Source organism: Vanessa tameamea, chromosome 8 (genome assembly GCF_037043105.1).
Source record: "Vanessa tameamea isolate UH-Manoa-2023 chromosome 8, ilVanTame1 primary haplotype, whole genome shotgun sequence".
Classification (NCBI taxonomy): Eukaryota; Metazoa; Arthropoda; class Insecta; order Lepidoptera; family Nymphalidae; genus Vanessa; species Vanessa tameamea.
Window position 1 is genome coordinate 3,504,632 of NC_087316.1, and position 27,869 is coordinate 3,532,500.

At 35.1% G+C, this 27,869-nt stretch overlaps 4 protein-coding genes across 16 annotated transcripts in view; 2 read left to right on the top strand and 2 right to left on the bottom strand.

The window, feature by feature from the left end:
- The window catches only part of LOC113399827 (titin-like), a 77,553-nt gene extending 77,021 nt beyond the window's left edge, over positions 1–532 (bottom strand). For both annotated transcript variants that reach the window (XM_026639072.2, XM_026639071.2), the window contains exon 1: positions 98–532. In XM_026639072.2, coding sequence (XP_026494857.2) covers positions 98–267 — 170 coding nt within the window. In that variant the 5' untranslated portion in view covers positions 268–532. The remainder of the gene's footprint in view (positions 1–97) is intronic.
- A 918-nt stretch (positions 533–1,450) lies between these two features.
- LOC113399831 (fatty acid-binding protein-like) lies at positions 1,451–3,644 on the top strand. The gene is made up of 5 exons (XM_026639084.2): positions 1,451–1,475; positions 2,124–2,217; positions 2,287–2,456; positions 2,952–3,062; positions 3,410–3,644. The coding sequence occupies exons 2-5, from the start codon at positions 2,148–2,150 to the stop codon at positions 3,470–3,472; spliced, it is 414 nt and encodes a 137-aa protein (XP_026494869.1). The 5' UTR covers positions 1,451–1,475; positions 2,124–2,147; the 3' UTR covers positions 3,473–3,644.
- Positions 3,645–4,185: 541 nt separating this feature from the next.
- Positions 4,186–5,525, top strand: LOC113399830 (ADP-ribosylation factor-like protein 6-interacting protein 1). The gene is made up of 3 exons (XM_026639082.2): positions 4,186–4,411; positions 4,527–4,898; positions 4,979–5,525. Exons 1-3 carry the CDS (start codon positions 4,394–4,396, stop codon positions 5,168–5,170), a joined length of 582 nt encoding a protein of 193 aa, XP_026494867.1. The 5' UTR covers positions 4,186–4,393; the 3' UTR covers positions 5,171–5,525.
- A 1,543-nt stretch (positions 5,526–7,068) lies between these two features.
- On the bottom strand, positions 7,069–27,674 carry LOC113399828 (inositol hexakisphosphate and diphosphoinositol-pentakisphosphate kinase). 12 transcript variants are annotated; one of them, XM_064215673.1, is made up of 28 exons: positions 27,372–27,674; positions 24,992–25,174; positions 24,443–24,583; positions 23,559–23,649; positions 23,327–23,481; positions 22,786–22,873; positions 22,499–22,703; positions 22,139–22,420; positions 21,389–21,577; positions 20,832–20,932; positions 20,093–20,233; positions 19,533–19,764; positions 19,181–19,389; positions 18,781–19,007; positions 17,822–17,958; positions 17,423–17,537; positions 16,875–17,002; positions 16,515–16,641; positions 16,114–16,191; positions 15,311–15,396; positions 14,373–14,472; positions 13,988–14,072; positions 11,832–12,005; positions 11,430–11,612; positions 10,987–11,122; positions 10,274–10,374; positions 8,527–8,630; positions 7,069–8,013 (listed from the first exon to the last, which is right to left on the bottom strand). In XM_064215673.1, the coding sequence occupies exons 1-28, from the start codon at positions 27,477–27,479 to the stop codon at positions 7,402–7,404; spliced, it is 4,518 nt and encodes a 1,505-aa protein (XP_064071743.1). In that variant the 5' UTR covers positions 27,480–27,674; the 3' UTR covers positions 7,069–7,401. The 12 variants fall into 12 exon arrangements, 11 of the variants coding, with proteins under 11 accessions (XP_064071743.1, XP_064071748.1, XP_064071745.1 ...); XM_064215678.1 differs by lacking the exon at positions 27,372–27,674 and adding an exon at positions 26,901–27,223; XM_064215675.1 differs by lacking the exon at positions 27,372–27,674 and adding an exon at positions 26,657–26,888 and having other exon boundaries at positions 25,004–25,174.
- Positions 27,675–27,869: the final 195 nt, after the last annotated feature.

The following is a 27,869-nucleotide window of genomic DNA, read 5'->3' on the forward strand; positions in this document are numbered from 1 at the left end:
TATTAATTTTATTTAACAAAATCAAAAATAAATAAGGGCCTGAAATTTAGTAAAAAGTAATGATTTCTAAATAAGAACATACAAAAGAAATACTTACTTTTCGGTCAAATATTGTGTCGTCCAGTAAATTACTTCTCCCGGCAACTCCGCCTCCGTAATTGTGTATCCCGAGATATTCACAGGCAATTGATCCTCAGGATCAACAGTTGCCGCAAAGTTCTCAAAGAACACTCGATATGAAGTCAAATAATCATCTTTTTCGCCCATTTTACAATATTCGGTATAGTTTACTGAAGGGAATAAAACTGAACGAAATTCATCAACAATTTCTTGTTTTGGAATATAGAGTCAGCTCGGGTCAAATAATCCTAACTTATCAAGACACTATAAAAAACTGAATTAAACTTAAAATAAGAATTACTATTACTCCTTAACTAATCAAATCCTTTTTAAGTCAGTTTTATATTTTTGATAAAATCAAAACACTCGAATCACATCTCGCTCACACACGTCACATAGTACAATCCATAGTCATATTATGTATTATTATAGCTATCAGGCATTAGCTTTAACCGTCATTTCCACTACATTTTTACTGTACGGATTTTAATACGCCGTTATACGCTATGAGTTGTGTATACTGCGTTTTTGCCGCAGATACTTTTGTCGCTCACCGATGTGAAATATAGAATATTACAGAAGCGTTCACGATAACTCATAAATATTGAAATTAAATTTTAAAATATATTTGCTTCAAAATAAATCAATCTAACTAAATTTAAATATTACATTATAAGGGACACACAAAGATTGTATTTTATTCTCGTAAGCCATATTTTTGTTTTTTTTCTATGTTATTATATATCATTATAACACAATCTTACTGTAAATAAGCGAAATTTTACATTTTTGATATGGTTAATTCTTATACTTAGTATAAATTAGCAATCCATTTAATAACAATAAAGTAAATAAGCAGCATATATAATTAAATTATAAAAAGTAATTAATATTATTAGAAATAACCCGTAATATATAGGTACCTACTTGTTAAATGTTTAAATATATTTTTTTGTATAAAATATTTCGGGTAACGCATTGAATATACAAATGGCAATGTGCACGGACTACGATGTAAATTTTTACCACGAAGTACATAGTTATTTAAAGTTTAAGAAAGCTACTTTAAGAAAATCATATCGCTGATGACTGTTCTGTGTCTAAAAAATTGTAGCAGCATGTGTTAAAATAAAATGAATAGTGTCCAGAAATTTTTATTCAAATTTAAAGTGAAGTTGACATTTCATTGATTATATCTTGATAAAACCGGAAAAAACATTGGTTATGTTATTCTGTGCCGTGATATATGTCAAAGACAAATGACAATAATGAATAAACAATACTTAATACTTATATAGGTAAATGTAACGACCAATCGGTAATGGGAAACGGCTTATAAACTTTCTACACAAGAGGTAATGACTATAAATGGCATAAGTGTAAATGGTATTTAGCAGTATAATATTGTTACGGTACAAAAATTTATTAATAAATTACTTTTAAAACAAAAAACACATACTGCATTTGTTTTGTTTTTTTGATATTTCGTTTGCCTTTTATCTACAATTTATTGTTATCATTGCCACATAAATAAAGTCTATATTGCACTCAAAGAGAGTAAATAGGAGAGATACATTTTAATTGTAAGTACAACTAAATGTAAGTTTAGTTAAACTAAACTAAAGTTGACTTACATTGCTTACAGGTAGGTTTCTACGTAAATATTAATTATATATATTAAAATAATTGTTTTTACGACAATTTTTTATTTTCCAATTTAAATATTTTCAAGAAAACTATTGAAACTGAAAAAGCTACATAATAGGGTAATAAAGGGGTAAAGCTGCATTTATTGTTAATTATTACTATTAAATGCATTATCATTCATCTAAGTAATCTTTGTACGTGACCAGCTTTTAAGTGATAAGTGTTATCTTATGGTATTGATTAAACAGTAGAGTACTGTTAATAATTTCAAATGGTACATTGAACTCTTTAAACATTGAGAAAGAGAAAGTTGTAACTATTCTTGAATTCAAATTCAAATATTTCATTATTTCTAGGTGTTATATTAAAAAACAATAAAAATGCCCTCAATACCTGGAAAGTATCAACATTATAAAAATGAAGACATTGATGACTATTTCATAGCAGTAGGTAAGTGCTCAGTAATTTATGCTTTAAAAATGAATGTAATGTAAATTTTAAATATTGTTTATCACCCAGGTGTACCTTTCATGGGAAGGAAAATGATGGCAATGTCATCACCTCTAATGGAAATAACAATGGACGGTGATAATATGGTTATTAAAAATTCATCATTGCTTCGAACAGTGGAAATGAATTTCAAATTGGGCGAGGAGTATGAAGAACGTATGCCTAATACAACTATTAAGGTAAATTTAATTCTACACTCAAATAATAATATACATCAAGTGAATAATGGTATGTGTTATAAAAACAAAATAATCTTTTTAAAATCATAAGATATTCAAAATATATTAAAACTTTATTATAAATATATTTTTACTGGTATTTTAGAATGATACTCAAACAAATAAAATAACATAAATTACTAATAATATGCGTAATAAGTTTTTGTTTTTGGCACTAGTAATTACCTTATTTAACAATTATTATTTTTCTCTGCAAGCATAATTACTGCATAAGGTATTAAAAAAATACTACATAAATATATTTTTTTATGTTATCGTTTTAGAATGTGGTTTGATTTTATTAAAATGTATGTTTATTTTGGTAACTGTTATTTTTATATGATATATTTGTCAATAAATGTCCAATCCAATCCAATCAAAATCAATGGAATATTTACTATTTATATTCAATATTTATACAATTATTATTGTTAGCTTTTATTGTTAATGTTTTAGAGTATTACTAAACTTCTTAATGACCATGAACTTGAAACTTTATCTACTATTCCTGAGAGTGGTGCTAAGTGCGGAAGACATTATTTATTTAAGGATGATGAATGCGTTATAGTGAGTATCATTTTCGTGCTTAAAAATGTGATTGAGCCAAGACTACTATTGTACTATATGTCTAATAAGAATTATATATAAATAAGCAACAGCAATATTTTAAATATCTACTGTAATATTGTATTTGACTGTGACATGATAGATTGCTGGGCCTACAAATAGCATTTTTCTTTAGAAAGCTAGTGTAAGTTTACGCACGGAGATATAACATGATTGGGTAAAGCCAAATCATGATCAGTGTATGAAATGGCTAACAATGTGTATCGTTTTTTACATCTGCCTCTATATCTGAGGGTCCAAAAATATATTGATAATTCACCTTGCATAATCTATCCTTATCTTTTCAGACTTTGACCCATGACAAGGCACAAACACCAGGTAAAAGATACTTTCGTAGAGTGACTTCTTAAACATTTGAATTATTCATAGGAATCTTAAATTGAGGCATGCTGTGAGATCATTTTATTGATTAAATATAATTGGTTATTGGAATAAAAGGCAATTTTATACTTATTTATGTTTATAAGTTATATTTCTATTGTTGTAATATTTTTCTAATTTTTTAATAAATGTTTTAATTTTAGAATGTTCTTTTTTTTCTACATCAGTAAAGTATCATCTATAACGTGCCCTCCTTACATTAGATAATAGATATATAACTTTTCGACTACATTATTGATATTTGATACTAATCAGACGTCGTTATATGGATATAAGGGCTCAATCGGTGTTATCTGTGGAATAAACAATAGTGCCATACCGTGTGCCTGTGGTTAATGTTTTAGCGATTAATGATTATGACTATTCTTGTTTATTAAATAGAAAACAATTTAAAGGAATTAACTATTATAAATGCGTGTGTTGCCACTTAAATGACCTTAAATTAAAATTTTCTGGTTATTTTTAACAAGAAATATATGTAAAAACGGAATCCACTGCGCCGTCATAACATTGCACTGTTTATAGGTATATATTATATAATAACGACCTGTAATAACACAATTTTTTTTATCGTACTGCCATAGCTATTTTTAACACGTAATATTTATTAATTTTTTTCACGATAACTGTTTTTTTTAATTGTGTAAGTTTAATTATCTCTACTTTTTGTAGCTTGTAAGACTCGAAGGTGAAATTGTAATTTTTGATTGTCATAATTTCTTTGTCTCACTGTCACTTTGACATAGTAAAAAAAATCTAATTTGAATCTTTGTCAGGCAGAGCGTCGTCTTTTCCCTTTTTACTTTTTCATATTCGTAGGTACTATTCGTAGGAGTGTCCATCATAAAGTAAATAACGTTTTGAACATACATTTATAACTTTCTTTCAAAATGGCGGAATTGGTTCAGGTATTGACTTTATTAAAAAATATATTATTCTATTTAGATTACTTCTATATAATCAGGCGCTATTAAACACTTAGCAGATTGATTATTTTAATAATGCAACGATTTTGTATTTTAGGAACAGCAAGTAAAAAAAGTGCAAAGGCTTCTTGAAGGTTGGCGCATGGCTCTTTTGCCCTTAAAATCTGTACTATTATGGGAACAGCAATGGCATCCTTGCGCTATACTTGCCTCGGTGTCTATTTTATTTTTTTCAATCTGGCTTATGGACCTCAGCACCTTAGCGACATTTTCAGTTGTTGGTCTGATATTAAATTTTGTTGACTTCATAGTTCCAATAATATCTAATACTATTTGTGGTCCAAATTCTTGGACAGGGCAAAAGGAAAAACTATTCGAAGAAATTTGTAGAAGCATTGTAATACATTACAACAAATTACTGGGCAACATCAACGCATTTTATTCCATGCGAGAGAATAGTCCTTCAATGGTGAGTTTATTATAAGAAAATAATTGTAATTCATTAATCGCCTGCTATGTGAATATTATTAATTATTTTTCTATTTCCAGTATTACATAATATCAATCAGCATGCTGTGCACCTTGGCATGGATGGCTTCTTCCATAAACAACATATTCCTGTTGTACATATTTTCTACAGTTGTTCTACTGTGGCCTGGTATTCAGCAGAGAGGAATTTTCAACACACTTATGTCATTAATCAAAAAAACACCAAAAATTACTACTTTAAAATCAGATTAGTTATTATCTGCATTCATGTTTTAAAATTAGCTTTTTTATTACAGCTAAAGCTTTAGGGTCTTAGACCTTATGATCTCTTTTTATATTTGTGATATTTAAATATTTTAGGCAGTTAAACCTACATCTACAAAAGTACCTAGAAATTGTTCAGGTATTATTTATGTAGTAGAGACTTTTATATGGTAATGGCTGTAGTGTGTTAATGTTTATATTAAAGAATGCATTCAATAGCAAGTTTTTAATATTGTATTATAAAGTGATGTATGAACTGGTCATTGTTTTAAGTTTAAGCTAAGCTTGTTCATTGTGAGCTATAAATTATTTTATTTGGGTTAAATAAAAAATTGTACTATAATATATTTTCATTTTATCACAAAATGCTTTTGAAACATTTAAAATCTTCACTAATTGCAAAAAAGGAGGTGAGGACGCCTTAGCCCAGCAGTGGCACATTAAGAGGCTGTTAATTTACTTTCCCATCGTATGTTAGGTAATAAAATTGTGAATTCTGTATAAAAATTACTAAGAATAATCATATGTGTTTTGAGTAGTATTTCTGAAATACCTTACAACTGTTTGAAATTAATCTTTATTTATTTTGTTAATACAATTATTGTCACCGATACAAAATAATCAATACCATTATAAATATACATAAGACTTGTAAACATATTGTGACACAAAATTACACACTTAAGGAGTAGACATACTGATATGATTACTCATTAAGTTTATCAAATGCTGTAAGAGACAGTATAAAAATAACAGTAATATCAAGTAATCAATATTAGTAAATACTTATTTGTCTTTTCCAATGATGTATGGTGCTGAGTTGAGTCTTCTCATATAATAAAATACTATAATATTAGTTAATAGTTAGATATCTACTTTTTAAAGATAACCTAAGATTGCTTTCTACAGCATACATTAGTGAAGCTTAAGTTTTTTTGGCAAATTATAAAATTACTTTTTTTTTTTAATGTAAATTACATACCTACTTATGATAATGCATTGTTTAAATAGTCATAATTAGTTTTCTGATCTTAAAACTAATGAAGTATCGTCAGTAATCCATACAAAATACCTCTAGTATAAAAATTTGGCAATTAGAGTAGAAAACATATGTTCTAGTACATATTCCAAAGATGAATGAACATCAGATGAACTTGTTGAATTATCTGGCTTTTAGTGTGAAGCAAGCTTTAGCTTTATAATACCATATTATCATGCATCGTATATTGTACGACGTATACATGTATATAAATACCCAATCAATTTTATACTTTGAATAATAGCATTTATACCATACAAAATAGGATAAAAGTTACTGTATTTCTTTTCTCAACATTTCAATGCCACACTGAACTATATTTAGGCGGAAATGTGGAATTATGTGATAAAACTTTACTAGATTTGAATAAATCAGGTAATAAACCTGAGTCTTTTCAACACTTCACTTAAACATTAAAGCTATGCTATGTCGCTAAAAAGTATGTCTAAAATCTCTCAATTTCTCAAGTCTTTAACTAGTTGTATTAATATATAATATTTGACACACGCTAGATGGCTATGATAGAATAGGGTCTATGAATAATTAGAATTTATTGAATAAACTTAAATAGACTCAAAAACTCAATAGTGAATTATACAGTCGTAATTAATACCCAGGACGTTATGTGAGACCGTCCTGGTTTAAGAAACGACAGAGATCCGAGGAGGGCCAACTTGTCATTGACCCGAGAAATATATTCACGGCAGTTGGTATCGGAAACGACTGTAATCTGTGCAATTATTTAGTTTAAACCAAACAGCAGTGCACTGAAATTGAATGAAAAACACTAAAAATTTTATAAACCAAGATAATGTTATGTTATGGATAAAAAATAAAAAAATGTTTTTAATATGTCAAATATATTGTGTCAAAATTCTTATCTAGTCTACAGTTTCACAATAAGTTAATAGACAAGCAGGAAACTTAATGCACAATATCACACAGTGTCTGATGATTCGCGATCATATTCACAATCTGAAACATGCATATCACATTTAACTATTTATTGTATTATCATTTGTATCTCTTTCATGCATTATATGAAAAACTGAAATTCAAAGACATTTATAAAAGCTTCATAAATAAGTGATACAATAATGTTTTGGGTAAATATATTAAAAATGACATTTTTCATGATTTTTTTTTCAACTATTTTTAGTTAATGGTGCTACGTTGACACTTAACTATTTTGATTTTCAGTGATAGTAAAACCAGGCTTAACGTTTATAGTTTTAGCTTTAGTGAGTAGCGGCGCAACTGCTGGGGGTCCATCTTGCGCGTGGTCTACCAAGTTATTGTTCGACTTACTTTCACTAGATGAGGTTGCTACAAGCGAATCTTCCAATACTAACGTCGTCGTGAATCTACTGCCCAAAACTGCAGTCTGCACGTTCAGATTATTTTTCTGGGCACTACTATCACTATATCTTCTACTCGCATTGTTAAGTTCATCATTTGTTTTTGATGCATTTTTGCTGTCTTTACTTTGTAAATTCAACGAGTCTAAATTACTAATATACTGTAAACGATCTTTAGTACATTTATTTTTAATATCACTCTCTATATTATAATTTTTACTACTGGAAGGCATTTCTTTGTAGAATGTCTCCTTTGTCTCTTGAAAACTGAGGCCGTACAGGTCGATGGGTACGGTGCGCGTGGAATCTTCGCTGCTATCAATTTTCGTCGCATTTTCGAAGGCTTGAGAGGTGAGATCGTTCTTAATGACTTTCACCGAAGAACCGTAGGCATCTACGGACAATGTCTCTTCATCGTCTTCACCCTCAGCGCTCTGAATAGTAATAATAATAATTAAAGTTAGCTTTTCATTAAATAATGAAGTGTAATATATGTATCGAGACAAATTAGGATCCTCATTTGACGATTGGCGTTCACACTAACAGTTATAACTACCTATTATATTTTTGACAGTAAAATTAAATATGACTAGTATCATATATAAAGTAAATATATAACGTAAAGGAAATTGTCTGTATATAACTTAAAAAAATCACAACTTCGTCAAAAAAAAATTTTATAGTTTTAAAAAACTATACGAAAATTATAAATTTGAAAGTAACTCCGTCTGTCTGTTACGCTTTTACGGCCAAATCACTGAACCGAATTTGATGAAATTTGGGATGAACAAAGCTTAAAACCCAAGGAAGTACATAGGAAACCGCGGTCGAATGCTAGTCATACATATAACATGTATAAAGGTACAATTAAAAACAATTAAATTTAATAAGCATTGAATTCTTAAAACAATATATAATATTATTTGTGCCGTGCGTGTTTAGGTTACCAGTATATCGTGATCTGTGATGGAGCCGGCGGTTGCCTCATTGCTCTTGAACTCCAACTCCGAGGCGGCCGACACCGGCGTCACGTCGCCGCTAATAGACGAACCTTCGGAACCAGAGACATGGGATGTGTTACCACATATGAGATTACCATCAATATTGTATCTTTTAGCAATGTTTAAGTCATGCAATAGAAAGACGACAGATTCTGTCAAATAATAAGAATAAATTTCGCAACATGCATGAACAGTAAAATCATTATTAACAATGCTGTTCAGCGTGCTATGAATAATGAATCATGCATAGACCAGACAGACGAATATGTCGTAATCAATAGAATACATATTACCAAATATTAATATATTACTGAAGTACACTTTCACCTCGACTGACGCCGACAAAATTTGCAAAGAAACACCATTTCGATTTACATGTTATTAATCATTTCATGGCGAATATTCCGAAGCATATGGTCTTGAACCCTTTAACCGGCACGCTTAGTATGGGGTCCTCCAACGCTAGCAAAGTTTATGAGAAGTTTTGCATAATGTTGAGAGCGTAGTTATCGATATATTGATAAATTAAACAAATAATATTCTTCATAAAAATAATATTTTTTTTATACTCTGGAGATGGACAAGAGCTGTGACACCATCGCTTTTTTAATTTTAGAAATAGAAACAAAAAACAAAATGTAACATGCCGATTCTATGTTACTATCTGTACACGACTCGTCACTACTGAGAATATTATTATTTTATAGTAAAATTATTTATAATTCATCAACGATAGTGATATCCTATATCGATAGATACAAACCTACGGATCATCACGATAACGGATCCTGCGTAAATTCATGGTCATGGCGTTCCTGGATAGCCTGAACTAAGATAGTGCCGTTCCATCATAATTCGATATTACACATACTTTATTTATTAAACACTACAGATTTTATTTATTTTTAATTAAATGATTAATATTATGATATTTTGACTGGTATTGGTAGTTTATAGGTATCACAAAATCTGGATTATATGAATTATTTATCGTGGATTTCCGATTTTATATTTAATTATTATAATAAAAAATCGCAACCCTAGTCTTCAAAAAATTACAAATGTTTAAATGTATATTGCACTGAGAAATCAAATTATTTCAATGAACTCGCTAAAAGTATTATCTACACCAGTATATAATTCAAAGTACACTATTAATCCAAATGTATTAAAATTTGCCTAACAAAGACAATATACCCTTAGCGATGTAAGCATTAGGCAATACTACGTGGGATTAATTATTATCGTTTAAGCTTTTGATAAAACCGTATATAAAATAAATAATTTAAATGTTTTAGGTACTTTACTATTCTGAAAAACTATTAGAATTCCTCATTGCTTTTAAAAATAATCTTGGAATTCAACCATATAAAATATACATATAATTCGACTATGAATCGTGTTAAATAAGTATCGTGTAAATCGAGGACAGGCGCGTTATACGACTAGTAGTTACTCTGATCGACTACAGTATTAGGTACGTGGTGCTCTAAGCTATTTAATTATCACATGTACAGAACCTGCGTGCGTTTAACAACCCCAAAAAGATCTTTGTGTGCCTCCTACTTATACGCATAACCATGTGTATAATGTGTTTTGTTAATGTCGTGTAGTGTATTGTGTATTTTGCAGGTGCACGTGGTAGTGGGTGGTGGTGAGCGGTATATGGTGGTGTTGGAGTCGTGGGCGGTACCTGCGGCGCCCGCGAGCAGCCCCGCGGTGAGCGCGCACAGCGTGGCCGCCTCCCCCTCCCACTCGGGGAGTTTGCTCGCCACATTTCTACTCCAATTGCTACTGGAATCCATAACGTTACATTGCACGACTCCTCCCGGGGGCTCCGTCGTGTACTCGGCGATAGTTATTGAAATATTTTCACATGATAACGTATTAGCGATAACGATTTGAATTAAATATTTATTGTATATTTTGGTCGCATAAATCTGTGAATGACTCGATCGTGACTCAAGTCGATGATGTATGTATGTACAAAATAAAACCAGTGAGAGGAACAAAACAATTATTTATATGATGAAAATGATTTTATTGTGAGTTTCTATATAAATCAAAATCAAAAAGCTTGAAATTATCCCTTTATGGCAGCAGTCAAACAATGAGCATTGTCGGATCTTAAGAAAGTATTCCGAATAATAGTCAAAATTAACATTTGCCAATTCGTAGGACGAGACCATTTTTTGGATTTATTAAAGTCTCTTGAAAATTTTCCGATTTTGGAGCCTTGCTTTGAGCAACGGCATTCGGAAGACATAATTAAGTTTCGCAAGTGATAGTCAAACACTAATATTTGGAGCCGCTAAAGTGAACGTCTCCTCCGTTTCCATATATATGTTCACACATGCACTTCGTTTCCGTGTAAACGGTCGAAAATTATCGAGTCGGCTCCGTTACCTCTCCGAGGAGTTGTTCTTATTGTCTGAATTGGACGCGTAATTGGAGTTGGGCGAGGACGGGCCGGCCGACGACAGCCCGCTCGGCAGCTCGCAGGACGACGACATCAGCGAGGACGGGCCACTCCAACCCACGCCTGCACACGCGAAACGTGACTATCGAGTCTTAGAACACTCGATGTTAAGATATTAATAGGAAACTATTAAATAAAATTATAGATATGGATATTACTAGATCAATACTTATATTCAGTTCAGTTCAAGTGAGATTTTGAATTTCATCGAATACTCATAGGAAAAATAAAAATTCTATACTCCAGACAGTTTCGGGTCACCGGTTGTGATGATATCTCTCCCAGAGTAAAAAATATTCAAAAGACACACCGGAAAGAAAATGAGAACGTCTCCACTACGAGGGCGCAGGGAGCTGGAAGGGTCGCTTACTGTTGGTGGGCGAGGGCTGCTTGGGCGCGGGCGGCGTGCCCAGCAGCGCGGGCGGCGTGCCCAGCAGCACGGGCGCCGCCGTCACGCGCTCCAGGAACGCGTCCAGCTGGCGCAGCGACAGCGCGTTGTGCAGCGTCTCCAGCGGCCGGATGCTCGGCACGCCGCCGAAGCCCTCCAGGGCCGCTGCGGGTACACGCGCACGTTTAGCCGCTCCCAATACTCGTCCGCCACTTTCGTCGTGTAACTACGTCATTATTTATTCACCCCAAATTTTATCTCTATGCTGTAGCGTACGGATGATATACGATACGTTTTTATATGATTCAAAAGATGAGCTACTTGAGATCCTCATAGATAGGCTCCCCCGGAAATGTTTATGGGCAATGCTCAATGTGAACGTACTGTTGCTCGAGGTGGCGGTGGGTATCATGACGCGCAGGTTGGGTGCGGAGCTGGAGCCGGAGATGACGGCGGTGCTGAAGAGGCCGGCGGCGCCGGACAGCTTCCCACGCGCGCCCAGCCCCAGCATCTTGAGGTAGCTCATCTGGCCGGCGATGCTGTGCCGCTGGCGCCGCCCTGCGCCCCACACGCTACAGGCCGCGCCCTCGACCCCCAGCGGGCCCCCGGCCGGGCCCTCGGGCGCGGCCAGCTGCGGCCACGAGCGGCCCCCGAACGTGATCGCGGACAGCGGCAGCTCGTTAGTGGACGATTCGACGCCCTCGACGTTCACGAGCGGCGTCGGGGGGGTCGGGGTCGGCGGGGGTGGGGAGAGAGTTAGTGCGGGTGGATCTGATCGTGAGGGTTACGCGAGCGATACGATACGATGCGATGCGACGATGCAACAGACGGTTACGTGACCGATGCGAGAGGGGTATCGTTAGAGACGGGGTGGTGATAAAAAGAAAATATATTAGTGTCTCGTTGTAGAAGTAGAAAGGACAGAATATATAAAACATATTCTTATACATTAAATATATAATTATATAAAGATAGACAGTAAACAAATGCCTCGAAGCGTGCCGATGGTGTCAGATTGCGACAGAGCGCGATCGAAATGAGGTCCAAAGCCCACCGTGTGCGGCGGTTGACGACTGTTCGACCAAACGTTGGTCTCTATGTCATCCTACTCCCCCCCCGTCCACACGCATGTGACCGAGGCAGGAGAATAACAACTGAAACTCACGTTCGATGCTTATACATTTCGTTTAACTCGTATTATTTGTTATTGGTTAAACAGATCATGCAAAACTCAAACAATAGTCAAACGAGTCACACACATTCGCGAGGAGCGAGAATGCAACGCAAACACACACAAAATCACCGGCCAGAATGAGCTCAACTCGGGCGCGGTGCGCCGCCGCGGCGATGTCTCTACACACTCCAAAATACACAAGTAAAAGAATACACAAAATTATAAAAATAAACGCATTACAGTTGTGAACTGAAACTGCATTCAAAATAAGAGAAACCATTTGATGTAGAGAGTACGATTGACATAAAAGAATTTCATGCAAATTTTCCTTCACCAAAAGAAATATGACACTTGAATATGTATGCTGTAAATATATCTGGATTTAAAAATGGTACTCTATACCCGTGATTAAATATCCGTAAAATACGATGCCGCCAATAACGCACCTCATATTTTAAACAATTTGTATAGAAAACGAGTCAAGGGTAGAGTGGTAGGTTTAAAAATTGATTTTGAAATAGAAAAGGACGTAACACTATAGTATAGTAAACACATATTTGCATGTTTTTAATTTTTTTTAACGAACTTTCTTTAAGAGTTTTTTTTTTTAATCTAATAGGAGCACAAGTCCTATCACTATACAGAAGGGCAAAAAATCAGTTCAGAAGTAAGATTGAATAAGTTATGCTTCTTTTTTGGTAAATTCTAGCATTCATTATTTTAAAACCGCACAATTCATGGTATTGTCGACTTACTTTTATTAACCTATGTAACGAGGTTGTCCATCCATTTGAAAACATCAAATTGTTTTCGCACAAGTCGAAATTTGAATGTCAGATTTGACAACCAACGCGAAGGTGAAGCCGCAGCATAACGAAAGCGTTCTAGGTCTAGCAGTACTGCACACGTTAATACAATAAATATTACACAATCGAATTGTAAATTTGTTTTAGTATTGTAAATAAAGTGTTAATGTTGCTAGTTTAAACAAGTGATAGGTCAATTACTATGATACAACAAATTCAATATATATGCTGTTTATATGATGCCATTGCCAATTCGTGTCTTAAATTTCTCAAGTTTTAAGGGTAGTATAAAAATATTTTTAGAACATTACGAAAACTTCAACAGAAACTTATTCGGACAAGGTTAAAATCAATTTATATTTTTTCACAGCAGCCATTTTCATTTTTTGTTGTTTACAACACTTTCAAACTGAAGTTTATATTTATATTTTTAAAAACCTGTGACTAATCAACCTAAAACACTTTCAAGCCTTGACTATTTTGTTACGATGTCGTTAGTCGTAAAACTCACGCGTGGCCGTCCGAGCGGGCAGTGCAGAGTGCACGTGTGCGTGTCTTACCGTTGTCGTGCGTCTGCTTGTGCTGGTCGTAGCTGCGCGCGCGCGGCTGCGGCTCCTCGACGTCCTTCGTTTCTTTTTCCTCCCTCTGATGAGCGCAAGTTTGAGAAAAAAGAAAAATAATAAACTAGTGTTTTTAGATTAAAGTGATGCTATATCGAAGTGGTGCCAGGTGCCTCAATTCGGCAGCTCATGCCCCAAAAATTTATCGTTATGCTACTCGATTTTCGTCCAGGTGAGCCATTTCACCTGTCACCGGAAATAGAATGAAAAATGTCACGATCGGCAGAGCGAGGAAAGTTAACGTTTCTCACAGAGGTGCCAACCGACTCCTAGGGGAGTCTCGAGTCCGACGACCTACGGACAACGGAATGCGGGGCTTACGCACGGGCGGGTCGGCGGGCGCGTGCGAGCGCGCGCGCAGCTCCTCGCTGAGGCGCGCCGCCAGCGACGACGCCTCGTGCCCGCTCACCGTGTAGTGCAGGTTGCTGCGGGCACGACGGTCACGCACGAAAACGTTATAGCCGGTGAAAGTTGCTATTGAGGTCTGACAAAACTCGTGTTTTCAAAGGTATGCATTAATTACGGTTCGTAGAATGTAGAAAAATATGACCGAATAGGGATAATCGAGTGGCCGGTTCGACGTAAAAATACGTCCGAAGCTCCTCCGATGTTTACATGTCAATTATTATCTACAATTAGGACTACCGTCTGAATTTCCAAAATCTTATATTTGTAGCTTTAATCTAAAACAGACATGAAGGTTTGTCAGATCTCAACAGAATGTAGCTGTTTAGAACAGGATAAGTTAAATACGTTCGGGAAGTGTATAAATTTAAGTTACTATTGTGTGGTTGCGAGTAGCTTTACGAATGAAATATTTGTTTTGTTTAAATTCAAAGACAAAGTTATCAACAATATTTGCTAATATACCGTCTCGCTTACAAACTAAAACAATGAACTGATGTCAATACTGTATATGGCGTCATTAACTGCACCATATTTTTTGACTAAGGCAAATAGAGAATAAATATTTTTTAACTGTAAAACAAAACTACCAAAGAATGAAACTAGCTTATTTGGCATTGAGGTTAAAAATAGTCTATATTGAATCACTATATTCAATAACTTTTTGATAGATGGAAATTCAAGTACATAATTTTTGTAAACAATAAACAATTCGGTAAATACCTACTATATAACCTTCTCTACAACTAATTGGTTACTAATATAAGAAATATCCAATGAGGATTGTTACAAACGTACAAATTTGATACAAATATGCCCAACGCAACAGCAAATTTATACTATGAAAGAGTTTCTTACCAAATAGGTATTGGATCCGACGGTCTCAGCTTTGATTTCGACGTTTTCTTGGGTGAAAATGTATTGTCCAGTTCGTCCAGGTTGTCCTGGAAACATTTTTTATATCATTGATATTTAATAACGGTAATGGCGACACCATTTTTATATGTTCTACTGTTTTCTTTTCTATGATAAAGGTAGGCGGACGGGCAAATGGGTCATTGATGGTATGTGGTCACCACCGGCCGTATGCAATGGGCTGTAAGAAATATTAACTATTCCATACAACCGCAATGCACAACCAACCTTTGGAACTAAGATTTTATATCCCTCGTGCCTGTATTTAGACTGGCTCATTCATCCTTTAAACCGCAACACAAGAGTACTGAGTACTGCTGTTCATAGGTAGAATATCTGATGAGTAACTGGTATCTACCCAGACAGGCTAGCACAAAGCCCTACCACCAAGTAATTACTCACGATTTACATATATTTCGCGATGCAATATTATAATTGGTATAAATACAGAACTGGAGTAAAAAGTACGCACTGTTTTCAATTCAATATTATAAATATGAAAATTATCAGTGGAGTTCATCCAGAGCCGTTTCAACGATTGTTTATAATTACGTCTAAATTTCCGCTGAAACATCAGCACAAAAATTCTAGAGCACAGAAACGTGAAGACAAAGTAAGTAACTTTAACGTATTTAGAATGACAATAGTGTATATTATTTAAATGTTAATTTAAACGGTGCGTAGTTTTTTCTCCGGTTGTGGCAAATGTTTTAAAATGACAAGGCATATATAAGGTTTCGACTCACGGGTTGTAAAGTTTCCTGGCTGGCCATCTGGTCATCCTCGCCCTCTTCTTCTATACACTTCACTTCATCTGACGGACTCTGTTTTGGAATTTACAGATTATAAATGAAACAAATCTATTGTATAGATTTAGTAAGTCAAAGATTAACAGATTTTTGTTCTGTTTATGTACCATATAAGAGAAAATACACTATAGATTGAAATCAACGTCGATCGAATTCTATAATTTCACTCTTTTCATGATTATTTTTCATCTTTTATCAAAACACATGCGCGTGCGCACATGCTTAAGCACTAACATTATTGGTTTAAAATAAACGAAGAAATAATTAAGTAATATTTTTCAAATATATAAAATATCTAAGAGGAACAATAAGATGGGCGCGAGAGCGGCGAGTAGTACCGAATTGTTGGTGGTGGAGTGGTTCCGGCTGTGCGGCCGGAAGCCGGGCCCGGGCGGCAAGTTTTTCTGCACACAGCAGTTCACGCCCGGACTGAAGTGTAGCTCCACGTGGAACCTGACGGTAGATCTTCGAGGGTAAATACTTACTTTAAATTGTATGAAATTGATGAATTGTTTTGGAATCTATATCTAAAAATGAAATACTCCCAATAGGCTCAATACAAACACACAGATATTCTTTAAAAACTAAATTGGATACAAAACATAAAATATAATATAAACGTTAATTGTTCTAAACGGGGAGTCAATAAAGGAAATAAATGTATAGGTGATATAATTAGCTAAAAATAAGGCGTTCACCTCTCCTCGGAGTAGGGATCCTTGGTGGGATCCTCGTACAGCATGACCACTATTTGCGACATGTAGTTGAGTTCCGACACCATCGATACGTACTCCATGGCGCGTCTCCATTGCTCGTCCTTCACCACCTACTCATTGTACATTCACATTACAAAACCTTCTCAGTTGGCGTCCTTGGTCGAAAAACTGTATATTATTTTACATATGACATTAGAACATTTCAATTTTCTGATATGAAAAATCTTAAATATTAATTCAAAGCAAAATGGTATGATGGTACGGTATAGTAAAACCAAACTGTTCAAAAACGTGCATAGTCGTAGTTATTGTGTGTGTGTGTGTGTGTGTATTTTTTAATTGAGATACATTTACTAACAATAATTGTTAACATATGAGAATTTGAATAATTTTGATGCTCGTCGATTTGTTCACATATAGTGTATTTGTGACTTTATTTTCTACGTCGGTAAACTTAAAATTCGTATACAAAATAGAACAATACTGATGTATAAATTAAGAACGAAGATCGGCCTCGAGCCGGGCCTCACGTCGAGCAGGCCGCCGTAGCGCAGCACGGTGAGCAGCGAGTGCACGTGGCTCTCGCTCGTGAAGTACAGGCGCGTGCGCACGTGGCGGCCCGGGCTCGACACGCCGTGGCTGTACCTGCCCGGGGGGCGCGCCTTACTCTCACACCGCGTAAACGGTATCTTTTTAATATAACAGGGCGGGCTGATCCGCCTTCATTTAGTATTGGTGGTAAAAAGCTCTTTTATTACGTTATTCTAATGATGAGATTTTGCATATTTTAATTTTCTTTAAGCTTTTCAATTTGTATGTTGTATCGATTAAAGAAAAGACGGTTATGACTGAAACTGATTCGCCTCAAAACTAGTGTAAATTTTACTAATGCCTTACTTTATAAATATAGGTCCACAAAACACTCTTACCTCGGATTGAGTCTGTTGACGTTCTCCTCTCCCGACTCCTCGATATTTCTCTGCAAGTCGGCTCGTATCTTCTTGAGCAAGGGTGTGCAGATGCCCTGCCCGATTGTAAGCTTCTCTTGCATCGTTAACCCATATTCCTTTAAAATAATCATAAACCATTTTAAATACTATAAAACTGTTATTACAAAATAAAGAAAATTCAGATTTTCGTATACTAATATCAACATGATTGCTGCACTGACAGATTAACATTATTCTTTCCAAACACAATCTATATTTATATTATAGATGAATGATGTTGAACTTATAACTTGAGATTTCTCGACACATAATTGTCACATTACTCTCTCTGCATAAAACTATCTCACTCCGATGTACACGTGTGCGTTATGAGATAAGACTTAGTGATTAAACATTTCATGGTTAATGTCTTGTTAAGGAATTGCACGAGTCATCACAGTAAAGACGTATGTGCGTAGTATGCTAGTAGTGCTAAGTTGTTACTCTCATAATCCTAAGATTCTCTAAATAGAAAAGCCCATTAAAATTAAAAAAACCGACCAGAAATTCACAATTCGCAATTCGAAAAAAAAGTAGTCTTATACATCTGATGGTAATCACAAGATCAACGAAACAGCTAATGTTATTTATTTATTTATTTTTATTTATTTATTTATATTTTGGAAACAAACAGTGCTATTAATAATTATAAATGTTGTACATAATTAATCCTTAAACCAAAACAGTTTCCTATGACAATTAATACATAAGTAACTTTCAGAGTGTAGAAAGCATATTAATAATTACTATTATAAATTATACATTATCATTATAAATATTAAAATTAAAACTTTAAATTGAAAATAAAAATTATGTTATGTATTAAGAACGTTAATATTTTAAAGTTTATATATATATATAAGGGACAATTATGTTATTTATATGATATTTCAACTAACCTGAGGTATAACAATATCCGCCAAGTACTTCGCGTATATGTACAGCTCCTCCGCCTGGTCGAACTGAAGCGTGTGCTGGTTGTGTTGCAAGTCGTACTTGATGCAATCGTAAATATCCGGGATCTTAGAGATATCGTACGTCTTATTCTTCGTACAGAAGTCCTTTTCGATCTTGCCCCATCTTCTACCCATCAGCTCCCAAGTTTCGCCGTGGTATAATATCGTATCTAGGAAGATGGGATTATATTGAGCGTATATGTACACTATCCCTAAATCTATTGGAGTTGGCCAGATATCGCACGTTCGGTGAAGAGCGTGAAACCCGTAAAAGTAATTTTATCGGCCGACACCGATAAACGACGTCGTCGGACCGGACGGCACGCAGTCCTGCGGCGCGTACCTTTGGTCTTGGGGTCGTCCTTCTTGGCGAGCACGATGCGCACGAGCTGGCGGATGAGCGCGTGCACGTGCGCGCACGTGCGCGCCGGGTGCTTCACGAAGTCCATGGCGGCCGCGATGCTGAGCGACGCGCACGGGTTGATGCGCGCGCGCTCCTCCGCGCTGAACTCGCGCTCCACCTGCATCGCCTCGTGCAGCCGCGCCTTCGCCCTGCGGCGCGGGGATACCTTAATCTAATCTTAAGCGATACTCTCTAGGCCGGGTCGCAGAAGAACAGTAGGGGGGTGGGTGACGCCATGTTTGTGATGCACGATGCTTAAAGCGAGCAACCGGCCCTCGGTCGAGCAACTCACATATTTTGTACTTTAGAAGAATCGCAGTCGTTATCCAGCAAGCCGTTGGTGTTGGCCGACTTGACCATCTGCACGAGAATGGGCGTCAGCTCTCCCTCGAGCGCCAGCAGCCCCTTGGCGAAGGCGGCGGCCGTCATCTGCACGCGACCCTCGTCCGACGCGTAGATCTTCAGGTCGTGGCGGAACGTGGAGTGCAGGCGCAGCAGTCCCAGCCCCTGGGTACTGCCTTCGCCTATTCCAAGTACGTGAACAATGCAACATGTGACGTCAGATTCTTTCTTCCAATTTTATATGTATATTAAGTATATTTAATATGTATAGCACATTGAGCCGAAGATCACACCATTTTCTACTTTCAAGTTGACGAAGTGTCAACATTTTACATTATTCTTAATCCAAATGTAAGTAAAACTGTTCGATAAAATCAATTTTTCTGTGAACTTAACAGATAATCTCATAACTGGATTATTATTCTTTTTAAGTTTAATAAGAAGAGCGATTCTCTTATGAAGACCACGTTTTGTTATCAGCTAAGGTCACAGGCACTAAGGGCTCCGTACCCGGAATGTGGCGGCCCTGCCCGCCGGGGTACATGCAGCGGAACATGCGGCCCAGCTCCTCGGCCTGGATGCGGCCGGCCGGCGTCAGCTCCCCGCCCCACTTCAGGATCAGCACCAGGGACGGCTCCCCGTCGCATCCTACTGCGACAAGCCTCGTTATTCAGAGATATATTATCAAAAGAAAATATATAAAACCGTTAATGGATTTTGCTTTTAATAATGAGGCAAAATAAAAACTTAAAAAATTACACTTGCTATGCAATATGACTTTAATTGCACTTTGCAAGATCACTCCATTATTTAAAAAAAACTGTAGTACTTATTTATTTTTATTTATATTCATTTGGTTCGTTGAATATATGAAAACCACGTATTATTACTTACGCTTATTTGCATCACAAGAAATGCAAGTCAACAATTTCTGTAATTTAAATATTTACAAGGAATTACAATTAATCTACACTAAGTATCTCAAGCAAAGTAAAACCGCAGTTAGCGCTCTATAAACATTATAATTTCAATAAAGCTGTTATAAATAAAATATATATAAAAAATAAAATGGTAATTTTCAATCTGAACGGGAATAAATAAGTGTAATGCTTCTACATTGAATAAATTATTAAGATTTTGGTTTGATTTGGTTTTCTAATGATCATAAACATGAGCTACATCGTCACAGTGCATAGCAAGCGTGTCGGGACGGTAGGCGGTAGGTGGTAGGCAGTAGGTGGTGTCGGACCGTGCGTGGCGTTACCGTCGTCGGAACTGGAGCCGCGCGGGCGGCCCCGCGGCTGGTACTTCATCTGCACCTTGCGGTTGATGCCCGAGAAGTGGCCGTACCTGCGAAATCACGCATGTTGTTATACTATATATATTAAAACCTAGAGTATAACATAAAATACCTAGTACCTACTAAGGAATACAAAAACCAGTATATTTACATCTTTATGATAAGCATTCTAGGTAAAACCGGATTAATCTTGTCGTGGGCCCATGGGCATGTTCATCTCTCTTGAGAGCTTTACTACATGCAAAAAATATAGTTTTTGGAATTTTATTTACAATTGCAATTTTATACATAATATGGAGTACCACACCTTATTCAACAAATAAATTTAAAATCTTATGTCCTAAATTTTGGCCTGGCCTCGGCCTAACGGATAATCCGGCCCTAATTCTAGGGTTATATTACACCAGTGTAAATTCTAACCCGACCAAATGTTTAGCGTATAGACGAAAGTAAATGATTGTCTATACGCTCCCGTGCAACAAAGAACAAACTGCGAGCGGGCTCACATTTCGAGTACGCTTTTCAGCTGCTCCAGCTTGCCCTGCTTCTCCTCGATCTCGGGGTCGGCGTGGCGCGTGTGTATGTCGGCCAGCAGCGCTCGCGCGATGTCGAGGATCTCCTGCAGCTGCTTCGGCTTCTTCAGCTTCACGTGCCCGCGTTTGAAGCCTTCGTACTTCTCGAATATTTCGAAAAACCTATAATATAAAACGATTTTATTATTCTCACGATAAATATTTCATCAAATAAAATATAAAATTTTAAAATTAAATAAAAGACGTAAGAAAAAATACTAATTGTACCCCATTCTTTTTTCATTGATAACTGAGGATTTTAAAACACTCCTAGGGAAAACAAGAACTAAATAGAAGTAATAATAAACATTTCATTGAAGGATTTTAAGGGAGTCACAACAATTAAATATAAAACTTCTAAAAAATAATATAATAATAATATAGAATACGCTTCTCAAGGCACATTTGTAAAAACTTCCTACTATCAGACTTTGGAAAGTCAGGTGTGTCATTGAGAAAACTCAAAACCCTAAGATCAACAGCTTGTCTAGCTAGCGACTATATTGAATAGCCGGTTTGACGATTATATACCGCCAATGTCTAATTTAATTCGCTGTATAGTTTTACCTTATAACTTTTAGCATATCTTTGCGAAATCGATTTAAATCACTAGTGAAAATGAGTTTCACAATTCACGTTATTGTCAAATAGTAATGAATTGGTTACCCTTCTGAATATGTTTACCTGGGATGGCGTACTTCGACCTTCATTTTCTGCTTGGGCGTCCTGTCCCCGTGCCGAATGACCGCCACCACGCACCTCAATTCCATCATTTTACCAAAAGTGGTGGGCACGATGGGAGGGTCGTCCAGTTGGAAGGGCACAGACCAGGGGATATGCAACGTGGGTGCTAGCTCTCGCAGAATCATATTGCCGAGAATTTTGGCGCAATCGTCATAGTATTTATTTGAATTTTTAACAAATGAAAAACCATTTACGTCGCATACGAATGATTTGCCATTCGCCCTGAAAAACATTCATATATTATATTTAACTTCGACATTTAGTGTACTTGGAACATTCTCGAAAATGAGTTAAACTTACCTTAATAAATCAAAACCGCACACCGTCTGTTTAAATGCCAAGCAAACTTTCCTAGATATAAGTTTCTCCTGATTGGATAATATAACGGGATACCGTATCTCTTTGCCTTCCGAGTCACGCTCCACTTTGCCGTCCAGCGCTGGACTCTTCCTGGCTTCCGCGTGGGCATAATCTGGACCCACTGTGTATACTTTTACATCTGTCCCTATAATTACGAAATATATACAATTTGTCCATTTAAATCTACAATTAAATTATTTCACCGAATCCCAAATGTACTAACTCACCATCAGTAGGCATAAAATCTTCATAAATAAATGATCCTGTCTTTCTAACTCTCGATTCTGGAGAATAAATACTGCTTCTACTTCCTATCTATAAAAACAACATATTTAGTTAGAAAACATAGATCATATGCCGCTCTTTAATGAATACATAAAAAAATCATTGGTTACCACCAATAGTAGGGCTTTGTGAAAGCCGTCTGCGTAGGTACCACCCACTCATTATACGTTCTACCGCCAAACAGCAAATTCTAAATACATTAGTATTATTGGGATATGATTTGAAGGGTGAGTGAGCCAATGTACCTACACAAGTGACATAACATCTTAGTTCCTACAGTTGGTGGCGCAGCAGTATGAGAAATGATTATTATTTCTTACAAGGACAGGGTCTACGGGCAGAGAGAAACGGAAAACTATTTTCTTCACTTATAATCTCTACTTGAATTTTGTCTCTGGCTTAGTATCTACGCACTAAGACACAGATGTAACAATATAATTACAATATATTAGGAATTCGTTTATTGGTAAAATGAATACTTACTTTTCTGAAAAGCCTCTGGCTCCCCCCTCCAGCGGAAGTGGGGTAATATATGTAAATATTGTGATCCTCCGCCGATACCGGTTTTTCAACAAATGGCTTATTAAATACAACCCCGTTTACTTCTACGTGGTCTTCCGATTCGACTAATTCATGATCTGTAAGAATTTAAATGTTACCATATATGTTGTTATATGAATACGTTTACATTTTTGCCCATACAGTATAAACGTACGTTTTGGATCCGGTGAATCTCTGTCCAAAACAGCGTAGCGCGGTATTTCTATGCCTTCATTTTCTAAAATTGCGTACACTCTTCTCCGATCCTGTAAAAGTTATGAACAAATTATTCAATAATGTACCGTGAAATATGTTAGTTTATACGATTCATTGTAAAAGTAAAAAAAAAAAAAACATTTTTAATTTTTATATTGCTGGTTGGGTTCTGTCCTTGGCAAAACATTGTTACTTGGGATTACTGTGTTCTGGTTCAAAAGGTGAAAAGGAGCTAATTTTAATACAAGCAACATATTGCTGACCAACTTCTGTCATCGCTGTTATCGCTGTCCCACCCAAGAGAGAATAGTCAGCAGCGCACGAAATATTATAGTGCAGACACGTGCACTCCCTATTCCCTTACTCCCATATTCCGGTGGGACGGGAAACCCAACACTACTGGGTTGAGTTCAGACCAAAACCAGCGGCTTCACATGCTTCACGAAGTAAGGGAGTGTAAACACTATTAACATCCAAACTTTGGATGAAAAAAAAACCAATAACTTTATATTAGCAGGGCTTGAACCCACGAACTCAGCGTCTGTAGCTCTATAAGCCATATGACCAAAGACGCAGATCGGACACAGAGGCTAATCAAACATTTTAGATAAGGTGGTAGGCAGGACATTAACGGCTTTATTCATGATTTATATTTCTTGAGTACTACCTACGTAGTGATGAATACTTACCATAAGGTGGATCATTATACCGTCAGCCTTCCCATTATAAATTAAAAGATTTTTTTTATTTCATTAATTCACATACACGTCTCTAATTTGAAGATTGAGAAAAGAACAGTAATTGCTCACAGTAATTCAACTAATTAACTCAATTGTAAATTACCTGAATATCATATTGCATGTGAAGATTATTTATCACGTACGGCTTCCTTAATTTTTCGTATTGAATAGCTTTATCGAGAGGGAAGCCTTTGGAATGAAACGATATCAGACAATCGCATATCGGCCACTCCTCAACCGGCTTCTATAATTTAAAAAAAACTGACGTCATTCAAAACATTCCAGTATGTTACAAACACCAGCAAAAGCATATAAACACAATACAACATTCAATAGTTTCCTACGTTATATGGTACAGGCAAAAATAAAGCGAACCACGCTATGAAATGAAAACAGTTTCATACGTGCGCAGTTATTTATCGCCTTTAAATAAATCCATGCATCACGCGCTAGAGTGCTCTACTATACAAATAATTACATTTGTAAGAAGATAGTATTTCAGTGTGTGAATTTGTTAATAAGGAAAATCTCTAAAAACGTAATGTATAGTAGTGAAACAAAATAACACTCTTGACGAGGTGAAGTCTAACATACTTGATGCGAAGCTTGTAAAGCTATTTTGTTCCACTAGAGGTTAGATATTGAGCAGAACCTTTAGGATAACCTCCTCTGGGAAGACGAGCATCTTAATGAACTCGAATTCGTCCAGTCGGGTGAGGATCTCTTTCATCGGTTTCGACTGCGACTTCTTGGCCATGGCGCATACGCCGACCACAACTTTTTTGCCCCCGCCATCACTGTGCGGGTCTAAAGGCTCGCACAGATCCAACTCGCCCTGTGACAATAATATCAATTGTGGATAATGCATTACAAAAAAAAGGGTTTGGCACTCATTCATTAATATCATCTCAGACTTGCTCAATTCAGACAGTCAAGATATATGTATGTTAAATATTCTTTTTATATATATTATTTATATGTAACTATCCATCTTTCTAACAAATAATGTAAATATTGTAAATTCGTATTTATATAATTTTTCAGTCTTTGTAAAAACCACTTTTGTACGAGGGATATGTGCATAGCCAGAGTTTTAAAACGAAAAATATGTACATATTTGATGATTAATAAAAAAAGTTATTTATATCCAGTATTATTGTCTTTCTTAAGATCATTAAAAATAACTAGTAAATAAACTAACTTCATCTTATCGACCATGACACTAACTACAATACATAAATAAGAAGGTAAAATGTAAACATCAGCTATGTCTATTATTGAGTTAAATGAAGAAATAAAAAGACATTATGCTCTGTCCATTGACTGACAACTGTTACATTTTCAGAACATCGGGATGTGTACATATGTAATGTAAATATAAATTTAATTGTATTTTAAAAGTAGATTGTTTTATCATCAGGACCAATATGTGCATAAGGCTTAATTAGCAGGACTTGTGATATAATTTAAAATTTAGTGAGCGGCTTTGTTGACCCACACACACCAACAGTTGAAGTTAATTAAATACTCATGAAAGAAGTAAAAGTTATTTAGCATTTAGGTTTTTGTATTCATAAATATATATGTATTGTTCCTAAATATATATGTATATAACTAAATACTCATTTATAAGTTATGTTTACTAATTAATTAATAATTTCCATAAACTTTAAACAATATTAATAAAAATAATTTGGTAAAGTTTGTGGTGTTTGTGATGCTTTAAACATGTTTTTCTTAAGAGTCACTTGAAAACACAGTTACTAGTCGAGTTATATAGTTTAATCTTCAATTTTATCTCCATAAGTGTTATACTGTATGAGATAAAGATAATATTTGGAAGTTTATCATAATACCTCTTCATGTACTATGATATTTTAAATTCATAGATGAAAACTGGTTTAAAAAATTATAAAAATATTAACAAGAATTGCCTATATTTAGTGTGAACTGGTAAAATTTCCTATCAACCAGAGCAATTTTTACAAGGCCACTACAACTTGTTCAAGGAAAATGAATAGTGACATATGTAAACAAACATTGATTTTGTTATGTAACCAAAAATTAAATTAAAAACCAAAACTATAAGTATGTTTATGCACATAATTTATGTTAACATACATATTTTATGAAAATCAACCTAATATATGCTCATACAATACATGGTGTTGTATTTGTTACATATGTATATTTACACAGTTTTTAATGTAAAGATCTAATAATAACATCAACTAGCAAGGTCAACAAAGTTTGCTGTACACATGAATAGCAAGTTAAGTATTTTTTTAATATCAATTAAAGTTCAACCAAAGCTCACATCAGGTAAACATTCATCACAGTAACAAAATTCATCATCACTCTCTTCCTTCTTTTTTTTATTTCTCCATCTTTTTAAACGCCACCAGTCCTTAAGCCACTGCCACTCCATCACTCACAATCATAGCACTATCATAATTACACACAATTTCATGATAAGTATCATGAGTGAGCTCACAAATGATTGGTCACAAATATACATGATAACCAACACATTCTTGACACAAATTAACATGTTGTGTTACCTCACTTGTCATTGTCATTACAACTTTTATTGTCATAAATATAAGAAATATTAAGTTGCTATTATTATCTACTGTGTTAATGATACAAAATAAATTCTAAGTAGTATTTATAATGAGTCTATTGTTTGTTGAACTGTGGCCAATTTGTTCGTAATAAATTATTTGCTTTGAAAATCTAGCAAAGTTGATTTATCTATTCATATTGACATAGATATATTGATTTTGCAAAACTGTGTATATTCAGTTATTATTCTAGTGGAAATAGTATGTTTTCTTAGTATGCGCAATGTATAACGGCGTAATGGATGCTACGTGTTCAATTTGGTAGATTTCGATCAATACAACTACATTCATTACGCAAATCTCTTTTATTTGTGTAGGATTTATAGCTCAATATTAAGAATTGAATAAATGTATTGATACGAAAATCTATGAAAGGATATAAAAGCACCAAGCCTACTATTTACTTACAGGAGGTCTTATTGGGACGAGATTACCGTCATCGCCGACATAAAATTGTGGCTGATGAGCAGCTTGACGCAACCCTTGATATCCATGTTCAAGCTCAGTATATGACATTACCTACATAGATGGCTAAATATATTTATTTAAGGTGGACATAAATAGTATGTATCTCTGTTAGAAAAAATAAATACAAAGAGTTTTCAAAAAACATGCAAATAACAATAAGGTACACTTTGACAGGGTCAATAGTGATTGTGTCACAGATTAAAGCTTTTTTATTAACGACTTTTTGTGTGTCACGGTACCAAAGTGTTTTTTTACATTTCACTATTGACATTGATAGTGGACTGTGGTAATAGAGTTGGAACCACATAACTGCTCTTTATAAAATGAGCTATAAACCATTTAACATTTACTTAACAACAAATAAATTAAGAACTTATGTTGAAAACATTAATTAATAAGGTTTATTATACTGTATAGTATTATAATAATTGATTAAAA